Source organism: Phaethon aethereus (genome assembly GCF_964289735.1).
Source record: "Phaethon aethereus genome assembly, chromosome: 15".
Taxonomy (NCBI): Eukaryota; Metazoa; Chordata; class Aves; order Phaethontiformes; family Phaethontidae; genus Phaethon; species Phaethon aethereus.
In genome coordinates, this window is record NC_138591.1 from 16,952,304 (window position 1) to 16,972,899 (window position 20,596).

Consider the following 20,596-nt stretch of genomic DNA (forward strand, 5'->3'; position numbering starts at 1 on the left):
AGGCCATGCCGGCACGGGGCGGGGAGGGGGGATTTGGGGGTCCGGCTGGGGTGACCCCCTCCCGGGGGGGGGCAAGGGCTGCCACGAAGTGTCCCCGCTGTCCCTGAGCGCTGCTGCAGCGGCTCGTCCCCGCCCCGCGTGGAGAAACCCCTCTGCCAGCGGCCACCTCCCCTTCCCTGTGCCTTTGTGTCACCCTGCCGTGACCGCGTCCCCCCCGCCCGGGCCCACGCGGCTGCCGAGCCCCGTGGGAGCGGAGCCCCACGGCAGTGGCAGGGTGCCTGCCGCTGCTGGTGGCACCGCCGTGGGGCTGCTCCCCGGGGGAGTGGGCTGGTCTCAGCCCCCCAGCTGGGGTCCCCACGGCCACCGCGTGCCCAGGAAGGGAGGACCGCGGCACCAGGGGACAGAACCGTGGCCACTCCTGGGGACGCCTTTGGGGGCTGCTGTCAGCCTGGGTGGCGTGGGGCAGTGGGGCCACCAGCAGGACGTGGGCTCCCTCCCAGCCTCGGCGGTCACCAGTGGGCTCCGGTGAGGAGCGGCAGTGCCAGCACCACCCGCAGTGGGACGAGATGGGGCGGTGGTGGCCGTGTCCTGCCAGCAGCCGTGGGGACGGTGACCCGGGCGGCGGTGGCGCAGACCCGGGCAACAGGGCCAGATCCTGCAAACCCACCCATGCCGCCCCAGCGCGGGGGGGGCTCCCGGGGCCGCCCGACCTTCGTGGCGGTGCCAGCTTGCTGCTGCCAGCCCTGCCAAGCGCCGGCAGAGCCGTGCTGCCGCGGCGGGAGGGGGCTGAGCCCTGCCAAGAGCCCGCAGCGCTGGCGCTGCTCCCGGCTCGCCAGGCCCCGGGGTCACCGTCCCCTCTCGGGGCAGCGCGGGCACGGCGTTGGCATCCCTCGCCACCGCCATCCCCGAGCCCACCGTGCCGCTGGGAAGCCTCTGCCCCATGGCCCCCCAGGCGCAATTCCTGGCGGGTTCTGTGCCGCGGCTGGGCCGGCGGGGACACGACGCCCCGGCCATGCCAGCAGCGGGGTGGGCCGGAGACCTGGCACCATGCTGGGGTCACCCCGGGTCCCCCGGCTATGCCGGCTGGTCAGTCAGTGGGGCGGGCTGGTGGCCCCCGGGGGACCCCAGCCCAGCCGGCAGAGCTGGGGGGGCTCCCCCCGTGCCCAGGCTCCGTCCCAGCGGCCCCTGCCCAGACTGGGAAGCCCCTGGGCCCAGCGCCGCGCCGGACTGGTTTGAACTGGCGCGGCGGGGGGGACTCGCTGGGCGGCCGGAGGGGAAGCTGGGCCAGGGCCGGGCTGGCAGCGCCTGGCGCAGGCAGGAGAGGCCTTGGGGGGGAGAGCAGGCAGGAGCAGGCAGGGGCCTCACGCGGGGACCGCAGGTGCTGGGGTGGCCGGGGCGTCCGGCCAAGCCACCGTGGGGCTCGTCCCCGTCCCCATCGCGGCGGGGCCCCCACGGCACCGCGGCCCCGAGCGGGGCCGGGTCCCAGGAGCGCCGGCGGCGGCGGGGCCGCGTGGTTTGGCAGCCGCCTGCCCGCCTGCCCGCGGCCGCGCCGGGAGCCGTGGCGTCAGCGGCTGGAGGCCCCTTTCCCACCCGCCCTGCCCGGGTTGGCCGCGGCCCCCCGCCCGGCACCGCCCGCCCCGGGACCCCCCAAACTCCGTCCCCTGGGGACGTGGGGTCATGGCCACCACGGTGGGACCAGCGCCGACGCCTCGCCCGGCCCCCCCCATGGGCCCCCCTGCCATCTCTGGGGGGCTGCGGGGGCCCCGTCCTGCTGCCTCGGCTGGGGGTCCCTCTCCGACATCCCGGCTGTGGGGTCCTGCCCCCGGTCCATCTGTCCGTCTATCCTTGAGCTGTGCCACCGGGCTGGGGGGCACCTGGGGGGTAGCTGGAGCCCAAGAACCACGGGAGGGCTTGGGACGGGGACTCCCTATGGGGCAAGTTGTCCTGGGGGGTGCAGGGTGAGGACCCCCTGGAGGGCAGGGACTCTGCTGTGGGGCAGGCCCCATGGCTAATGGGGGCTCAGGCGGGTGGCTCTGTCACAAGGGACAGGACCCTGCTATGGGGTGGGCCCCACAGCTACATGGGCTGGGGGGGATTGGGCAGGGACCCCGCTATGGGGCAGGCCCCATGGCCACAGGAGGCTCAGGGAGATGTCCCCCCACGCAGGGCAGAGGAAGCTGCTATGGGGTGGGTCCTCCAGCCGTGGGAGCTTGGAACAGGGACCCCCCATGGGGCTGGCCCCACAGCCGGGACGGGGGCACTGCTGGGGGGGGGGTGTAGGCGGGGGGTCCCCTGCCCCCCGGCCGGGCCCCGCGCCCCCCGCGGCTCCTCCGCATTCCTCAGCGTCTGAGCCGGGCTGGACCCCCGCCAGCGCAGGGGGGCCCCGCCGGCGGGGCAGGGCGGGGGCCGGGCCCCCCGGGGTGGGGTGGGGATGGGGGGAGGCCTCGCTGCCACGTGTGCTGGGTGCGCCGTGCCCCCCAACGCGGCCCCTGGGCCACCCCCAGCCCTGCCCCGGGGTGATGCGGGGGGGGGGGGGCACAGCCAGGGGACCGGCTCAACGCTGCCGTGGGTCGGGCTTGGGCGCTCACTCCTGCACTGAGCTGCCCATCCTCAGCCGCCTGCCGGATGTGTGGCAGCCGAGCCATGGGGGCGGCAGCTTTTGGGGGGGGGGAGTGTGTGACGCGAGGCAGCCTGGCACTGCAGAGCCGTCACCCCGGGGACAGCGGCGCGGCGGGGACGGGGGTTCCCTGCCGCGTCCTGGGACGCGCGGGTTGCTCGCAGCTCTGCCACGCCGTGCCACACCGCGTTGGGCCGTGCCGCGCCGTGCCGTGCCGTGCCGTGCCGCGCCGCGCCGTGCCGCGCCGTGCCGCGCCGTGCCGTGCCGTGCCGCGCCGTGCCGCGCCGTGCCGTGCCGTGCCGCGCGGCAGGCAGCCCCTGCCCGGCCCCGGCAGGCAGCGGCGTTGGCCGGCGGGGAAGGGGCCCCGGGCGGGGGAGGAAGCTCTGCCGCCTCTGGGGCCGGGGCCAGCGGGCTCGGCCGCCCGGGTCACCGCCGGGCTGGTGGCCGCCACCGCCCTCCTCTGCCGCTGGGAAAGGCCTCGCTGGGGCAGGCCCGCGGGGACGGGCGGACAGACTGACGGACTGACGGACAGCGGGGGCAGAACGGGGACACCGCAGCTCCAGGGCTGCGGGTGCCCGGGGGATTTGGCAACCCTGGCGCGGTTTGGTAACGGGCCAAGGGGCTGTGCCGGCCCCGGGGGTTGGCGACACGGAGGGGACGCGCTGGGGACACCGAGGGGCCGTGGGGGACGCTGGGGGGCCCCGGTGCCGTGCCCTGCCCTTTGCCCGCCGCGGGAGGGGGCCGCGGCGGGGTGGCCGGAAAGGGACGGCACGGTTCCCGTGCCAGCACCGCGGCCGCCGGCACCCGCTCGGCCTCCGGCCCAGAGCGGAGCCGGTCATCGCCATGGGGCCGGGCTGGGGCGATGCTTTGTGTGGCACCGGTGCCCCCCGTCCCCGCGGTGACCCCCACGTGTCCCCCGCAGCGCCCACCCCGGCACCATGCATTCGCTGGAGGAGCCGCTGGACCTCAAGCTGAGCATCTCCAAGCTGCGAGCCGCCCGGGAGAAGCGGGGTGCCCCCGGCCCCCGACCCCGCGGTCCCCAGCACCCGGACACCCCACCTTCTGGGGACGGCCGAGGGGGGAGCCGGGGGGGTCGCCGTGCCGTGCCGGCCTCGCCGTCCCCCGGCCTCCTGGCACACCCCAGGCTGGCGGAGCCGCGGGACGGGCGGTATCCCGCCGTGCCGGTGGTGGACCTCAGCCTCTCGCCCCGCTCCGGCGGGGAGTCTCCGGCTGGCAGCGCCTCGCTCTCCCCCGAGCGCCAGGGCAGTGGGGACCTGCCCGGCCCCCTCACCCCCCACGTAAGTACAGCCGTGTCGTGTCCACCCCCCGCCCCACGAGCTGTCCCCAACGGTGGGGACGGTGCCCCCGCTCTCGGCGGCATGCCCGGCGCTGCCGGAGTCGGTGACACGGCCCCTCCTCGGTGTGTACACACACCCCGGGGTCAACGGCCCCTCCGTGCCCCCCGGCCCCAGGGGGTCCCTGGGTGGCTCTGGGGGGGCTCTGGGTGTCTCTGAGGAGCTCTGGGAGTCTCTGAGGGGCTCTGGGGGGGCTCTGGGTGTCTCTGAGGAGCTCGCGGGGGGGTGTCTGGGATCTCGGGGGGGGTCCATCCGGCTTGGCCCCATGCCCAGTGCCCCCCCCGCCGTGGGCTCTGCTCCAGGATTTCCAGTCCCTGCGCTACATCGACGGCCTCCCCAGCTCCTTCCAGTTCTTCCTGCCGCTGGGGGCGGGGGGGGCCCTGCACCTGCCCCCCGCCGCCTTCCTGCCCCCCAGCAAGGAGAAGCGCCTGCCCCCCGAGCTGCCCCTGCCCAAGCAGCTCGTCTGCCGCTGGTCCAAGGTCAGGAGGGAGGGCTGGGGGGGCCATGGGGGGGCTGGGGGGTTATGGGGCTGGGGGGGGCCGTTCAGAAGCTTTTTGGGGCTGGGGGTGGTGATAGGGGGCTGGGAGACCACACAGGGGCATTGTGAGGATGGGGGGGGGTCAGTGGGAGTCGGGGGGGGTCACACAGGGGCATTTTGGGCCTGGGGAGGGGCTGTGGGGCTGGAAGGCCATGGCAGAGCTCGATGGGGCTGGGGGGGTGATGGGGAGCTGGGGGCCATGCAGGGATGCTGGGGAGGGGGGGGATGATACGGGGCCGGGAGGGTCGTGCAAAGGACCGTTTCCATCTCCCGAGACGCTGGTGCTGCCGTGCAGGGGGTTTGGGGGGGAGCTGGCGCGGGGTGGTGAGGGGCAGGGGCTGGCCCTGGGGGGGTCCCAGCCCCCCCCTCCCCGTGCCCACCCCACCAGGCCCCCTCACCCCCAGCCTCCTGCCCGCAGTGCAACCAGTTCTTCGACCTCCTGCAAGACCTGGTGGACCACGTCAACGACTTCCACGTCAAACCCGAGAAGGACGCGGGGTACTGCTGCCACTGGGAGGGCTGCGCCCGCCACGGACGGGGCTTCAACGCCAGGTGGGCACGGGGGGGGCCCCGGGGGGCTGCTCTGAGTGGCTGTGGGGTGACAGGAGCCCAGCATGGGGGGCTCTGCACGGGGAGGTCTCCAGCCGGTCCTCTGGCTCGGGGTGCAAGGTCCTGGGGGGGGCTGGATGACCGCGCTGGTCTGGACGTCCTTCTCCCTCCACCCCATAGGGTGGTCCCACAGGGACAAGGAGGTGCCCTGGGGGCCGGGGCTGACCCCCTGACGTGTCTCCCCCCCCCGCCCCGTCCCTGGCAGGTACAAGATGCTGATCCACATCCGGACGCACACCAACGAGAAGCCGCATCGCTGCCCCACCTGCAACAAGAGCTTCTCCCGCCTGGAGAACCTGAAAATCCACAACCGCTCGCACACAGGTCAGCGCTGGCCGGGGGGAGCGGGGAGGCTCGGGGCCGGGGGGCCGGGACCCAGGGGAGCCAGCGGGGCTGGCCGTGGCCCCGGCAGACGCGGCGCTGTGCCGTCCCGCAGGCGAGAAGCCCTACATCTGCCCCTACGAAGGCTGCAACAAGCGTTACTCCAACTCCAGCGACCGCTTCAAGCACACCCGCACCCACTACGTGGAGAAGCCCTACTCCTGCAAGATGCTGGGCTGCCACAAGCGCTACACCGACCCCAGCTCCCTCCGCAAGCACATCAAAGCCCACGGCCATTTCGTCTCCCCCGAGCACCCGGAGATGCTGAAGGTCCACCCGCCTCCCAAAACGCCCCTGGGTTCGGCGGAGGCGCCCTACGTTAACGGGGCGCAGCTCGTGATCCCCAACCCCGCCGCCCTCTTCGCTCCACCCGGGCTGCCGGCGTTGCCCATCCCTTTGGCGCCGGCGCCGCTCGACCTCAGCGCCTTGGGGTGCGGGGCTGCGGGCGCGCTGCCCGCCCTGCCGGGCCCCGTCCTGCCCCTCAACGGCGGCCCCTTGAACTTGGCCAAGAGCCCGCTGCTGCCCTCGCCCTTTGCGGCAGCGGCGGCGGCAGGGCTGGGGCTGCCCGTCATGTCGCTGCTGGCCAAGGCTGAGGGGGAGAAGGGCAGCGGGGCCGAGGGGCGGCCGCCCAAGGCGGGCAAGGGGCCGGAGAGCCGGAAGGAGAGGGGCGAAAGGACGGAGCCAGGGCGGCCGCGGGCCCCCCCTGAGAGCCTGGCGCTGCTGCCGGGGGCCGTGCTTGACCTCTCGGCCGGCGTCGGCTCGGGGGGCAGCCCCGAGGCGCTGCCGCCCGGCTGGGTGCTCATCCCCCCCGGCTCCCTGCTGCTCAAACCGGCCGCCGTGAATTGAGGGGCCCGACGACGCCCGGGGCCGGCCGCCGGCCCGGCGGGCAGATCCCGCTCCCGGGGCTGGGGGGCATCACCCCCTCCTCCCCACCGCAGTCCCCCAGCCCTGGTGGGGCCTCGTTCGCGCTTTTAACCGTCACGAAAGAAGAACGGACTCTTCTGAGAAAAGCAATAATCCCTCGGCGGCCGGAGCCGGCCGCGACCCCACGCCGGGGACAGCCCCGGGGCAGGTGGGGCTACAGGGGGGTCCCCCTGCTCCCCCCCGGCCTGGGCAGCTGGAGATGCCGCTATTTATTTCTTGACCAGCCCCCTGCTCTGACAGGGCCCGCGTTGGGCTCATCTGCTGCCGCCGACTCGGCGTCTCCCTGCCCGAGGCCTCGGCACTGCTGGTGCCGGCACGGGGGGCTGCAGCTCCCGGCCTGCTGGCGTGGGGACAGCAGGGTGGCAGCTCGGGGACAGGCTGCTCCCGCAGCCTCGAGCTGTGCCCGGTTGTGCCGTCCGACCCCGCCTGGCCAGCGCGGCTGCGGGCAGGGCCGCGGCCACGGGCACCTCGGCGTGCTCCCTGCCACACCGGGCCCAGCTGGCTGGGCACATGCCGGCCCAGGGCCCGCATCCCTCCCGCTCCGCGGCCACCCTCGTCCCCTGCCGCCTCCCCGGCCCTCCCTGTGACAAGGCACACAGCCATGTGTGCCGCTCACCGCGCCGGCTCCGTGCCGGGGCAGAGCCACGCTGTTTAGCTACGTTCATACCTAACCATGTACCGCAAGCGCATGCAGAGGCAGCAGGCAGCGTGGGCAGGACTCCAGGCACCGGCAGGGCTGCCGCCGGTGGCACGTTGGCATGGGCTGGCGGGGCACGGCTCCTCGGGACGCACCGGCCCCCGCAGCGAGGTTCCCCGATGAGCCCCCCCGGGCCGCGGGGCAGCGCTGGGGCGGGCCAGTGCCAGGAGCGGGCAGCGTGCCCGGCCTCTGCGTGGGCAGAGCCCGGAGCCTCCCCCAGCACGCGCAGCGAGGGTCCTGCGTACCTCCTGCTGCCGGGCAGGACCCCTGCCCACGGCTTTCTCTGGACCAGGGAGGGGGTCTCCCTGATCCTGCCCCCTCCCCGCTGGAAGGAGTCCCCAGCCGCGCGCGCCCCGCGGGGAGCCGGTCTCCCTGCCCTCACCCTCCTGGGGCTGGGGCGCAGCGGCCGCCCGGCGCTGCCACAACCCCAGCATGGCCGCGGGCCATCGACCAGGCCGCCCCGGCCGGTGTACGTCTCCTCGCTCCTTTGTCCGTTTGTTGTTGCACATTCCAGGACATCAGTATTTTAACGGTCTCGAAGTGCCTTTCTATCGTAGTTTCTGGGTTGTTTTTATTTTCCTCCTGTTGGGCTCCATCGCTGTTAGCATAGCGTTTAAGGACTGCAGAAGTAAGAGATAAGCTAACGACTATAACACTATATTCCTCCAGGGGAGAGGAAGTTTATTAAGAAAACAATAAAGTGAAGTTGAAGTAAGTTCCTGTTTCAGCCCCTGACCATGGTGATGGTGGCGAGGAGCCCGAGGTGGGGACAGAGGGGTGCTGCAGGTTATGGGTGTGATCTGGGGGGGCATGGCTGGCTCTGCCCGACACCCCAGTGGATCCCCACACTCCCAATCAGGCAGCCCTGGCGCCGGTGAAGCCCCGCTGGGGTCTGCAGGACGAGCCACGTGTGGGGATGGCCGCAGTGCATCCCTCCACAGCCCCTCACCACCCAGGAGCCGTCCCGTGGTGGGAGAAGGGTCATGGCACAGAGCTCCCGGCGCTCCTGTGGTACGGAGCCAGAGGTATCTGCGTGCTCAGGCCAAGAGCATCTGAACCCACCACGAAAATAGCTCCCACAGCCTCCCCGGCTGCCATTTGAGCCCTGGCAGCCCTCGGTGCCCCAGGGACACCCCTTCTTCCCCAACCGCCTCCCTCCTCCTCCTCCCCAGGGCAAAAACCAGCCCCCGACAGGGACTGATCCCCTGCGGGGCAGCGGGCAGAGGCAGGCAAGTCCCCTCTCCCTCCCCAGGGCGCAGAGCAGCCAGGCCAGGTGCTGGAGGACATGGTATTTATTGGCTACCTATAAGTTAAGGGTGAGGGAAAGGGGGCCCGGGGGCAGCAGGAGTCACGTCTCGGCTTTCCACCCCTTCTCCTTCTCGTCCTTGGCCTGGATGCGGAGCTCCTCGTCTAGCCGCTCCTTGGCTCTCACCACCTGTGGGACACGGGGATGGGGTGAAATGGAGAGACGGGGCTGTCCCCTCCCCTCCCTGCCTCATCCGCCGTGATGCTCCGGTCTGCTCTCTCCCAGATCCCAGGCAGGGGAAGGTGCTAAGGGCAGGGCTGGGGGCCAGGGCAGCTCCCTCTCCTCTCCTTCCCTCCCTTTGCTCACCTTGGACTGCAGGTAGAAGGAGCCTCCCACCGACTTGTCGTTCACCTTGAACAAGTGGTCGTAGTTCTGCCAAAGAGAAGTTCCCCATCAAATTCGTCTCTTCCACCCTCCCCGGCCCCAAACCCTGCTGGCCTCCTGCTCCCTGATGTGGTCCTGGAGGTGATGAGTATGATCTCAGGGACATGGCTGGCTCTGCCAGACCTCCTGGCGGGTCCCCACGCTCCTGAGCGGGCCCCTCCGGGAAGCCCATGTCCCCTTCCCAAACAGTGCTGCTGGGCAAACGCAGGGGCCGAGCCCAGCAGGCTGATAATGCCCACGAGCTGCTGGCACGCTCTTCCACCTGGGGCAGGGAAACTTCAAACTGGGATTAACTGGGCCCAGGAGAGCAGCTGCACTCCCTCTGGGGACCAGTCACCACCCCGACACCAGGCAGCAGCCGTGGGGAGGGTAGGGCCCACCGTCTCTCCCTGGCTCTGAGGGAGCCTCTACCTTCTGGATCTCCTCCCGGTTGAGGTTTGAGACGTTGAGGATCTGCTGAGCTTCCTGGAGGCTGATGCCAATGATCCTGGAGGCAGCGGCGGACTGGGGTCTCTCTGAGCGCCCTCGCGCATCTGCCGCTGCTCGGCTCGCTGCCCGGAGACATCAAGGGTGTGAGTCCCCCTGACACTGCCCCCCAGGGACCCCCAGGCCTCAGGAAGGGGCCAGGCAGCAAAGCTCATGGGCTGTGAGGTGCTCACATCCCAGTTCCACCCCTCTACCCTCCTCATTCTGCCTCTGGCCCACAGGGGTCACCCATTTGCTGTTGGTTGCCCTCAGTGAGCCGGGCTGCAGGCAGATCGAGGCAGGCAGGGCAGGGCAGCGCTGGGGCTGCCGTGTCCCGGGGACCATCCTGCTCTGCCCCTCTGGGCTGCGATGCCTGGGCAGCGGTGCCGCGCCCGGCCAGTACCTGGAACAGCTGCTGGGAGCCCGGCCCGAGCTGAAACACCATCAGCTCGGCTCCAGGATGCAGGCACTGACTGTCACCCTGCGACAAGCCTGGCAAACGTCCCCTCCGGGCACAGCCCTGGGGGATGGAGAGCAGAGGGGTGCCCTGGGGAAGGGGATGGGGAAGTGGGGTGCGGCAGTGCCCCGGGCAGAGGTGGGGATGCCGTGAGGCGCCCAGCAGTGTGGGCACGCTCTGCACAGGCACCCCGCGCCACGGGCGGCAGATCGGCTCGTACCTGCGAACTCCTGGCGCAGCGCCCGCATGAAAGCCCGTCCGACCACCTGGGCCCCCACCAGGATGATCTGCGCCAGGTACTTGGCCTGCGGGGACACCCTCCAGTCACAGCCGCCCCGGACCCCGTCCCCATCCGGGTCCTGTGTCCTGTCACCTCTCCCCGAGCTCTGCCCAGCCCCGTCCCGTCCCCCCGGCGCCCTGCCCTGCCCCTCCCTGGCTCCTGTCACGCCGTGACCCGGCCCAGCCCCCGTTCTGTCCCCTCCCCGCAGGCCCCGTCCCCCCAGAACCAGCTTTCTCGCACCCCCCTCGGCCCTGCCTCCCCGCCGGGCCCTGCCCGGCATCACCCTCCGCCTCCCGGGGCCTTGTCCCTCCGCCCCTGGGCCCTGTCCTCCCGCCCCGGACCCGCCGCCTCCCTCGTCCCCTCTCACCATGTCCCCGCCGCCGCTTCCGGCCGCGGCGGTCACGGGGTCAGGGAGCGAAGGGCGCAGCGGCCACAGAAGCGGCGGCAGCGCAGGGCGGAGCGCCCCTGCCCCTCCGGGCACAGCGCCCCCTGGCGGCCGCGCCGCCCCGGAGGTCCCGCCGCCCGACGGGCGGGACTGCGCTGCGCATGCGCATGGGGCGGACGAGGCCCACGTCGCGGCCTTCCCCCGGTGCCGATCCCGTGTGCTGCCCACACCCCGGTTCCCGGTTCCGCCCCCTCCCCGCCCCGGGCCGAAATCACGGCAGAAGACGGGTGCTGGTGCAGCGGCTTTAATAGCGGGGCCTGCCCGCGGTGGGCACGGGGCCTAATGTCGCTGCGTGGCCTGGTGCGGGGCGCGGCCCTCAGCCCGTCACGCCTCCTCCTCTTCCTCCTCCTCCTTGTCCTCCCCGTCCCTGCCGGGCCTGAGGGTCCCCGGCGTGGTCCTCGTTGGCCATGGGGAGGTACTGGGGTCCGGGCTAGTCCTGTGACAGGCCCGGTTGGGGGTGAGGGGAGTGGCGGGGCGGGGCACCCGGGGGTGCCCCGGGGGCACCCCCCAGCCCCCCAGCACCTACCCACTCATCCTCATCCACCCCCTCGAAGGAGTCCTGGGGCAGGGGGTCATCCCGGTTGCCCAGCCGGGCCACCATGGCGCTCAGGAGCTGCAAGGAGGCAAGGCAGAGCCATGGGGCCCAGGGCATCGCCCCCAGCCCAGGCCCCACGGCAGGGTGGTCCCGGGGTGCCCCAGCACCCACCTCCTCCTTCTTCTGCTCATCAGACTTCTCCTCCAGGTACACAGACGCAGGGATGAACTTCCGTGCCGGAGCCTCTTTTGGGGCCTCGCTCACTGGGAGACTGGTGTCACCATGGGGCAGGAGGGCTTCACCCCACAGCTGACACACACATCACCCCCCATGCCCATCTCTGCGGGCCCGAGGTCCTTGCTCTGCCCCTCTGCACCCACCTGGCGTCATGTCGGCTGGCCGCAGGCTGGCGCGGCGCTGCTGCCTGTCCTCCCCTGCCAGCCAGGCACTGCCGCTAAGGGCCGGCTCCCACCAGACGCGGGTCGGTGGGTAGATATCGTCCTGGAAATACTCCTTCTGCGGGGGCGAGGGGCGCTGAGCGGGGGTCCCCTGCCTCCTATACCACCCGCAAAACACAGCCAGGCCCCCGCCGCCTACCTTGACGCGTGGCACGCAGAAAGCCACCGGCTCAAGGGTGCTCTGCCCAAGGCGCAGCGCCCGGGCGAACTCCACCTCCCGCACCTCGCACACCATTTTGGGCAGGAAGATGAAGCCCTGATGGGGCAGAGGCATGAGCAGGGCCTGCTGTGGATCTGGCAGCGCAGGCAGAGGGGGTTGGGGACAGGCAGCACAGCCCTAGCAAGCCCCCCCTTTACCTTGTGGGGTTCGTTGGAGGTGAAGCTGTTGCACTCGAGGAAATAGGGGGGCTCAGGTGTCACCTCGTAGAGGAAGACTCTGGTGTCACCCTGGGGATGGAATAAGATGGGGGCTGGCAGGGGGTGCCAGAGAGAGGGTCCCTCTGCACTGTTGGGGTACAGTAGGCAGGTAGCACCCCAATTTTTTGGGGGGGGCAAAGCCTCACCTTGCCAGTGAGGAAGACAACGCTGGTATCCTCATCGTAGAAGGGCAGGAGGGTGGAAGGGGCCACGTCGAGGCCGAGGATGGACAAGGGTCCCTCAGGCAGAGCCTGTGCCCGGTAGAGGAGGATCCTCCTCTCGCTGCGGCTGTGGGGAGGTGACAATGGGGGGGGGGGCACGGTGTCCCCTGGGGACCCCTGCCCTGGCATATGTCCCCCTCTTTACCTATCGAAGCCACACACCAGGAGGTAGTCACCGCCGCAAACCCAAACCAGACGTGCTCCACGGCCCCCCTCGGGACCCGGACCCTCCTGCATGGGGTGGAGGTCACCTTGCCTGCTTGGAGAGAGCTGGGGGTACGGGCAGCTCACCTGCCCACACCCCCAGCTCTCCAGTCCGTTCCCACCACCATGATTGTACCTGTTGAGGCTGAGGGCTGCGCCGGGGCTCGTAGAGCCGTACCCGGCCATCTTTGCTCACTGTTGCCAGCTTCTTCCCGTCAGGGCTCCAGGCCAGGCTGAAGATCTGGGGAGACGAACATTGTGTCCCCACCCTGTGTACCTTGCCTGGCCAAACACATCCCTTGAGTGTCCCCAGATATGTCATCCCTTACCTGATCGGTGTGTCCCCGCAGGCACAAGGCTTCCCGCCCAGTGCTCAGCTCCCAGATCCGCACTGTCATGTCGTAGGAAGAGGAGACCAGAAGATCAGATGCCACGGGGTGGAAGCGAATGGAGTAGATCTTCTCCGTGTGACCTGGTAAGGGTGAGTTGTGTGTGGCTGTCCTGACCTGTGCTGGGATGGGGACGCCGCTGGGCTGGCTCGTCCCTGACGCGGGGTGCTTGGTGTGCTTTCTTGTGTGCCCCTCACCGCGGAGGACAGCTTCGGGCTCCTGGAGTGTCTCTCGCAGCCCTCCCTCGGGGATCCGCCACAGCTGGATCTTGGCGTCTTCGCCCGCTGCGGCACCAAAATGGATGGGCAATGGTTAATATGGTGATCTGGCATGCCTGGTGCTGGGGAGCTAGCCCGGTGCACTCTCCTGGGGATGACACACATACCGACAGCGAGGCGCCGCGGGTCGAAGGGGTCCCAGGAGAGGTCAGCCACCGCCGCCCCGTTCTGGATGGTGGGCACGGCTGCATCGGGGAGACGGCCTGGCTTGGAGAGCTGCGGGAGAGAGCCGGGAGGTCACCTGCACTGCACCCACCAGCACCGTGCTGGCCGCTGCACCGCACTGGGTGTACCTCGAGGATGGTGATCTGGCCGCCAGCGGAGAGCAGAGGGAGTGCGACACGTTGGTGGTTAGCGCAGAAGCCGTCGCACTCGCCTGGCGTGGTGAGGCTCAGCCCCCGCAGGTTGGTGAGGTGGGTGTCGCGGTGCAGCACTCTGCCTTGCGCGTGCCGAAAGCGGGAGCTGGGCCCTGGTGCAGGTGGTGGACGGGTGAGCGCCCTGGGTTTCCCCTTGGCATGGTCCCTGCCGGGGAATGCCGAGCCCAGCCCATTGCCCACTCACCCAAAATGCTCTGCAGCGACTTCTGGCTGGGGCTGCTGGCGAAGCCGCTGGAGGGACCAGTGCTGGCTGAGAGGGAGGTGGCAGCACTGGCTGGCGAGGCCAGTGAGGACGGCGAGGAGTAGCCACTGCCCTCCTACAGGAGAGAGAGCGGGTGGGCAGGGGGTGCCGATGTCCCAGCCCTCCCCCTTCCCTGTGGGATCAGGGGGGCAGAGACCCCTCGGCACACCCGTCGCGCTCCCCGGTGCCCTGTGCTCACGCTCCGGTCGGCCTCAGTGTTGGTGGGGCCGGTGTCAGTGGCCTGCAGCTGGGTGCAGGCGATGACGGGGGAGGTGAAGGTCTCCGTGGGTCTCCGTGTGGGGTGCAGGCTCACCTTCCCCACCTGCCAGCAGGCAGAGTGGTGGGCAGTGGGTGGTGGCAGCCCCAGGCAATGCCACCAGTGGGGACACCCCCCTGGGCGACACTGACCTGCTGGCTGTCCCCTGCCCACCAGGCCTGGGCGCCGGTGGCTGGCAACGTCCCGGTGCAGTCGGGGAACAGATCCTCGTGGAAGTCCTGAACAGACTGCGGGAGAGGGGACGAGGTGGGTGTCCCCAAAACCCCACAGTCCCTGTCCTGCTGCCAGCTGGCACCACCTAGGCCATGGCATCCCCGGCCACCCGCCAGCACCCCCAGGCACCCCCCCGGCACCCAAGCCCCTCTGGCCGCAGAGCCCATCCCTGCAAGCTGCATGCCGAAACCTGTAGGTGTCAGACGCTGCCTGGCGTTGGGCTGTCTTGCGCACCCCTGAACACATCCAGCCTCTGAAACAGCACCCAGCTCCCCGCATCACCCCTTGCAGCACCCAGCGCCCTGCCTTCAGCACCACCACCCAGTGACCATATTTCAGCACCCAGCCTCCAGCTTTAAGCACCCAGGATCCTGCCTCCGTCACCCAGACTCTGCTACCCAGCACCCAAATTTCAACTGCTTTAAGCACTCCAGCATTCAGGATCTGGCACCCAGCACCCATTACACAACAGCACCCAGCAGGTAGCACCCAGCTTTCAGCATCGACGCTCCAGCACTCAGCATCTTGCACGCAGCACCCAGCTTCCCAAATCCAGCACCCAGCAAACCCTGTCTCCGTTAGCCACCGTCAGTGCCCGGGTTTCAGCACCCAGCACCCAGGTTTTACCTCTTCTTCTGCTCCCCCCAGGCTGGGGATGGGTGTCCCTCCACACCCGGGTGCCCTTTGTCACCCAGTACCGGTGAGGTGGCACCCATGAGATGGCACCCATGCCACAGTGCCATCTGCAGCCCCGCCTTACCTTGCGTGGCACCAGGTAGCTGATGGGGACGAGGGCAGTGTCGGTGAGCTGCAGGACGCGGAGCACCTCGCAGGCCATGACATCCAGGGCCAGGCGTGGCACGGCGGCCAGGCCCCGCGTGCTGCCCTCCGTCCGGCACTGGGTCACTAGGGGACAGGCAGGGCAGGCGTGGGGCAGGCAGCGTGGGCAGGGGAGAGGCCCCCGGCGCTGCCAGGAGCCCAGCGAGGGACGTATCCTGCTTACCCTGGGTGAGCGCCGGCTGCGCGGGTGCCACCTCGAAGCAGTACAGGAGGTTTTCTCCCTGGAAGAGAGGCGGAGGGGATGGGGCATGAGCAGGGCTGTGGGGAGCTCCCCACCGCACCCACATGTACCCCGCTGCACCCACATGCACCTCACTGCATCCTTCCGCACCCTACTGCACCCCGCTGTGTCCTGTGGCACCCCACCACACCCCACTGCACCTCATCTCACCCCTCTGCATCCTCCTGTAGCCCCCTGCACCCCACTGCCGTGGGACCTCACCTTCCCCGCCAGCACCAGCAGCCCCGTGTCAGCATCGTACAGCGGGATGGCCGCCCTGCAAGGGAAGGAGGGTGCTGAGCCGGGGGCACTCATCCTGCTCCCAGCCCTGCACCCTGCACCCAGCGATGGCACCCGGCCCCGCTTGGGCAAGCCGCAGGGGAACCCTGGGGCCGGCTGGGCCGGCTGGGCCGGTTTGGGGTGGGCGCGTGGCACACCCCGGCACGCCGCCTGCCTCACCCGGCACCTGCAGTGCCAGCCAGCCCCGGGAGCGCCCTGTGGCCGGGGCTGTGCCAGGTGGAGCGTGTCCCCGCTCCCTGTCCTGCACCCTGTGCCAGCCTGCGGCTGGCGGGTGCTCGGTGGCCGGAGGCGACCATGGCTAGGGATGCTCGGTGGCCGGAGGCAACTCTGCCAGCAGAGAGCAAAGGGACAATCTATTACTTTCGGGTCATGGTTCTATGGCTGTGCCAAGTGGAGGGGGCCATGCCGTGCCAGTATTTTACACCATGTGGCTCTGAGGAAATACGGTGAAACCAAGGCTATGCCACACTCCTGCCCCAGCAAGTCCCCATGGCAGGGACACCCTGGTGCTGCCACAGGATGGCACAAGGGATGGCTGTGGCCGGTATGGCACCGTCCTGCCCCGGGACTGTTGGCACAAGGTAGGCAAACACTGCTGGGGTGGCCGTGGCAGGCACCGGGGTCCCCTGCCTGGTTGCTGTCACCGTCACCAGCACTGCCGCCACCGCCGGGGCCCAGGGCTGGGACAAGGGCACGCCGGGTGCCTGGTTGTCCCAGCCCGGCCCGTGCTGTCCTGGCGGTGCCAAACGGGAACATTGTCCTGCAGCGCTCGGCACAGCTCTGCTGTCAGCGGGGCATGGGGCAGCCCTGTGAGGGCCACCCACTGCCCCCGTCTCCCAGCAGCCGGTGGCAGGGGCTTCTGCGGCTGCCAGGGGCACGGGGTTACCGGGGTACCAGGGTACTGGGGCCCATGGGTGCTGGGGTCCCTGGTTACCCTGGGTACACTGGATATGGGGGTCCCTGAGGGTGCCAAGGACCCCCAGCCCCTGGTGTTAGCAGGAGAGCCAGGGGGTGCCGGAGGTGCCAGGGGTCCCATGGATGCTGGGGACATGAGGGAGGTACCTATGGCTGCACCTATACCTACCCCTATACCTCCGTGTATACACACCAGGTACCCCGGCCCCAGGGATGCTGCAGGTCCCGAGGGGCCCCTGGAGGGTTCTGGGTCTCGCGGCGCTGCCGCGGGTCGCGGGATCCCGGGGCTTGCTATGACTCTGGGGGCTCCCGGAGCTGCTGGGGGTCCCGGAGGTCCGGTGGAAGCCCCGGGGGGTCCCGGAGGTCCCGGGGGTCCCGCCCCCCCCCCGGCGGGCCCCAGGTGCGCATAGGGCGGAGCCTTCGGGGCAGCAGTGCCCCACCCCTCCTCCCCTGTTCCCCACAGCCAATGGGAAGGCGGCGGGAGGGCAAGCTCCGCCCCCGCGGTTTTAAAGCCGCCCCCCGCGCCCGGCGCCGCCAGAGAGGGGAGCGCCCGCCCGGCCGCCGCCGCCGCCACCGCCACTGCTGCCGCCATCATCATGGACTGACCGGCCCGGCCCGGCCCGGCCCGGTGAGTCCCGCGTCCTCGGGCGCCGCTGCCCCGGCCCTCGCCTCGCCATGGGGCCGGGGGCTCGTGAGGCGACGGCCCACGGGCGGAAGGGGCCTCTGCTGGGCACCCGTGGGCTCAAGGGAGGGTGGCGGGGCTGAGGGGGCCCGGTGGGCCTCGGCTGGGCCACGGGGCACCCGGCGCCGGCTGCCCTCCCCGGGTGACAGGGTGTCACCCGCGCCTCGGCTGCAGGCAGGGCACCCAGGGCCAGCACCTCGCTCCAGGCCTCAGCCGGGGGTTGGTGTGCCCTGCTCTCCCCGAGGCCTCGGCTGAGCCAGGGGGCACTGAGCTGTCCCCTGGGCTGATGACAAGGCCTCGGCTGGGCTGGGGTGATGGCACTGCAATGGGCAGGGACGAGGGTGCAGGCAGGGCCCCATGTCCCCAGCCCTGCCTGTGCCTATCCTGCCATGGGTCATGCTGGGGTCTTGCCCAGGGACCTGGGCCCGGTGCTGCTTCTGTCGTGGGGAAGGGGAGAGATGTGGCTGGGGCTAATGCGGAGCCCGTCTCCCTCCAGCTGTGGCTGGGTGGCTGCGACCCACCCTGCCAGCAGAAGGGCTCCAGGACCCGCACAGGACTGGCATGGTCCTGGGCTGATCCCATGCTTGCCTTGTCCCAGCAGACGTGGCAGCAGGGCTCGCCCTTTGGGATCAGGCAGAGGTGGGAGCTGCTGGCAGCAGTGGCCACCACCACCCTCCTCAGCGGAGGGCTTGGCCAGGGTGGGGTTTGGCCGCCCTGGCCCTGCCTGTCCTCGGGGGCCAGCGTCCTGGGTCACTGACCCACTGTGGGGCTGAGTGGGGTCCCTGGGCAGCACCGGCGAGGGTTTCCCCTCGGCTGGCGCAGAGGGATGCATGCCAGCAGGGCCACCGGCCAGCCTGGCCGCCAGCCGGCAGGGATGCCCCACTGCCTCTCCTGCTGCCAGCTCCCTCTGCGCTTCATCATCACCCAGTGTGCCTTGGGGGGATGCTGGCCCCTGTCACCCTCTCTGGGTGTGGCTTTGGGCCACCGTGGGGTAAGTGTCCCTTCCCAGGCTGGCAGCTGCCATGAGAGCTAGCGTATCGCAGCAGAGATGTTCCAGTTACAAGACCTCTCTTCCCAACCAAAACCCCCCCACTCGTGTCCCCCATGCATACCCACTCCCACTGATGTACCCCACGCTGGCAGGTCTCATCCTACTGGGACTGGGGCAGCTGGACTGGCCTGACCCAGCCGGGGCCGTGCCGCTGCCCACACGGCGCTGGGCAGTGCCGCTGTCAAGGATCACACTAATTACTATTTTTCCCCGCACCACGCCAAGGCCGGGTGGCCTCACCGGGTGGCCCTGACGCAAGCGCTGCCTGCCCGGCTGGCTCTGCCAGCGGGACGCGGCAGGAGGAAGCGCTCGGGGACAGCCACGGCCACCCCAGTCATGCCGTAGGAATCTGCCCGTGCTGCCGGGGCCGCGCGTGGCAGCATCGCCGGCCTCCTCCCAACCTTCGCCGGCATTCGGGTTCCTCCGGAGGCAGTTTGGCTGCTGGTAAAGCAGCTCTGCTGGTTTTTCTCCTTGCCGGCACCTGAGCCGGGGAGCGGCGGCCGGGTCAAAGGGGCAGGAGTGGGACGGAGGGGCCGGAGAGCGCCCTGGGGAATGCAATAACCAGGCCTGCATTCCTCCGGGGCTGCTGCGGAAACTTTAATTAAATAGGGAGGGGAGCCCGGGAAGGAGGTGGGAGCTGCAGCAGCGCAGGGTGGGTTGAAAGGGAGGAGGATTAAGGGCTTAATCCTGCATCCCCCTGGCTGAATCTCGGGAGGGGGCATGTGCTGACATGGGCTTGTTTTTGGGGGCGGTGAGTGGCGGCGCAAGGAAAAAGGGAGCAGCGTCTGCATCGTGCCGGGTGAAGGCACCGTGTCCCTCTCAGCAGTGATGAGGACAGAGCCCAGGGCCTGGCTTCATGCAGGGCCCCCATCCTGCCTGTGCCGGTGCCCACCGGCCGTGGAGGCAGCCCACCGGCCGGCCTGCCGGCAACAACCATGGCTTTGTTCAGCCGCAGGGCCTTGCTCGCCGGGGCGGGAAGGGACATCCCGGCCGTGCTTGGTTCCCCGGGGGGAACGGCTGCATCCCCGAGTGGCAGGGAAGGGCAGGGACCCCCAGGAGGGCTCCTCCAGCCCGTCTTCTGTGGGTGTCACCCTGCAGTGTGGGGTCGGCATCGGCCTCGTCCTTAAAACGTGGCGGGTGCAAAGTGCAGAGACCCTCACCCCGGGCAGGCAGCGGGACAGCCCGGCCCGGGGGGCTGCAGGCAGGGAGGGGAGACACGGCGCTCCCACCCCAGTAGGCTGGCAGGGAAAGGCTGAGCTGGGAGTGGGGGAATCTGAGCCCAGATCCTCCCCACAGCCGGAAAATATGAATAATTCGGCAAATATCTGCGGTGCAGGCACGGAGGAGCCCAGCCAAGGCAGCAGCAGGCTGCTGGCAGAGCAGTCCTAACACCTCCAGCAGCACCGGGGCCCCTGCTCCACCCTCGGGGACCCCTCCAGGACCTGAGGAGGCTGTTCCCCTGCCCCCCATTTTAGAGGGCCAAGCACCCCGGCTGAGCAAGCCTGGGCCGGGTTAACCTCTCGCTGCCTTGAAATAGCATCAGGGCATGAGGGCGGGATGCCGGCGTGTGCCGGCGGAGCGGGATGATGCCAAGGGAGAGGTGGCGGAGGCGTGTCGATGGAGCAACAGCGCCGGCCTGCCCGGCGCTCGTGGTGAAGCGGGGATGCGTGGCCGTGGCCAGGCTGGCCGAACCTGCCGGGAGTGGGGAGCCTGGCAGGCGGGGAGGGGAGGAAATGCCAGCGTAATTAAAGGGACGAGAGAGACTTGGAGTCAGCAGCTGGTTGCAGCACGGGACACGTCAGCGAAACCCGACCCTGGCATTGCAAAACCAATGCTGGCCTCGCCAGCCTCCCGCAGGCCTGGCCCCTCTCCGGCACTGCCCACCGGGGCGGCATGGCACGGCGGCGGCACCACAGGCATGCCCGGCACCCTGCGCCCAGGGCTTTGCCTGCCAGCCAGCATCTTTGGGCGGTCGGAGCCGCCTCGAGGGCTGGCACGGTGGTGAGGGGCACTGGGTCTGCCCCCAGCCCCCTTAGCCCCAAAAAGCTCTTCACAAGGGCTCCACGACACTATTTTGGCTCTGCTCAGTCCTCATGCCGGGCACTGACGGCTTGGCTGTGGTGTGGGGGTGTGGCGGGACCTGGCAGCAGCATCGGGGAGCGGGCTGGGAGCTGAGCTGGGGGTGCCAGGGAGGGAACTCGGTGACGGTAACCCCCTGGACGCGGCACAGCTCCTCCCCGGCATCGGGGGGCTGACGGCACAGGTCACGGCAGGGCAGGGCCAGTTGGGCCAAGTGACTCAGGCTGTTGTGGTGACCCTGCCCAGCGGCGCGGGCGCACCCCACCCTCGGGTGCACCCCACCCTGGGAAGAGGCCAGGATGGAGCCGACTGCCGTGCTAACCCCGTCCGGCTGTGGGCGCGCGCCCGTGCCGCTCTGCAGGGGGGGCTCTGCAGGCGAACGCAGCACAGGTCCAGACCCTCACGGTGCAGGTCGTAGCGTCCCTGCACCGCCGGCGCAGC

The 20,596-nt window shown here is 70.4% G+C and overlaps 2 protein-coding genes across 2 annotated transcripts in view; one reads left to right on the forward strand and one right to left on the reverse strand.

The window, feature by feature from the left end:
• Positions 1 to 3,555: 3,555 nt before the first annotated feature.
• On the forward strand, positions 3,556 to 6,442 carry GLIS2 (GLIS family zinc finger 2; the record flags this gene model as incomplete). Its single annotated transcript, XM_082006615.1, has 5 exons — positions 3,556 to 3,927; positions 4,275 to 4,451; positions 4,929 to 5,062; positions 5,325 to 5,443; positions 5,556 to 6,442. The coding sequence occupies 5 exons, from the start codon at positions 3,556 to 3,558 to the stop codon at positions 6,344 to 6,346; spliced, it is 1,593 nt and encodes a 530-aa protein (XP_081862741.1). The 3' UTR covers positions 6,347 to 6,442.
• Positions 6,443 to 8,454: 2,012 nt separating this feature from the next.
• The window catches only part of LOC309410407 (coronin-7-like), a gene marked incomplete at its 5' end in the record, with an annotated part of 37,869 nt that continues 25,727 nt past the window's right edge, over positions 8,455 to 20,596 (reverse strand). Inside the window, 22 exons of the mRNA XM_082006789.1 lie at positions 8,455 to 8,556; positions 8,734 to 8,799; positions 9,223 to 9,362; positions 9,954 to 10,038; positions 10,985 to 11,071; positions 11,165 to 11,256; positions 11,374 to 11,509; positions 11,591 to 11,707; positions 11,809 to 11,898; positions 12,015 to 12,156; positions 12,235 to 12,320; positions 12,430 to 12,534; positions 12,623 to 12,765; positions 12,880 to 12,966; positions 13,068 to 13,176; positions 13,254 to 13,429; positions 13,522 to 13,654; positions 13,778 to 13,900; positions 13,987 to 14,082; positions 14,829 to 14,974; positions 15,072 to 15,129; positions 15,351 to 15,405. Of these exons, the coding sequence (XP_081862915.1) occupies positions 8,470 to 8,556; positions 8,734 to 8,799; positions 9,223 to 9,362; positions 9,954 to 10,038; positions 10,985 to 11,071; positions 11,165 to 11,256; positions 11,374 to 11,509; positions 11,591 to 11,707; positions 11,809 to 11,898; positions 12,015 to 12,156; positions 12,235 to 12,320; positions 12,430 to 12,534; positions 12,623 to 12,765; positions 12,880 to 12,966; positions 13,068 to 13,176; positions 13,254 to 13,429; positions 13,522 to 13,654; positions 13,778 to 13,900; positions 13,987 to 14,082; positions 14,829 to 14,974; positions 15,072 to 15,129; positions 15,351 to 15,405 (2,359 nt within the window). The 3' untranslated portion in view covers positions 8,455 to 8,469. The remainder of the gene's footprint in view (positions 8,557 to 8,733; positions 8,800 to 9,222; positions 9,363 to 9,953; positions 10,039 to 10,984; positions 11,072 to 11,164; positions 11,257 to 11,373; positions 11,510 to 11,590; positions 11,708 to 11,808; positions 11,899 to 12,014; positions 12,157 to 12,234; positions 12,321 to 12,429; positions 12,535 to 12,622; positions 12,766 to 12,879; positions 12,967 to 13,067; positions 13,177 to 13,253; positions 13,430 to 13,521; positions 13,655 to 13,777; positions 13,901 to 13,986; positions 14,083 to 14,828; positions 14,975 to 15,071; positions 15,130 to 15,350; positions 15,406 to 20,596) is intronic.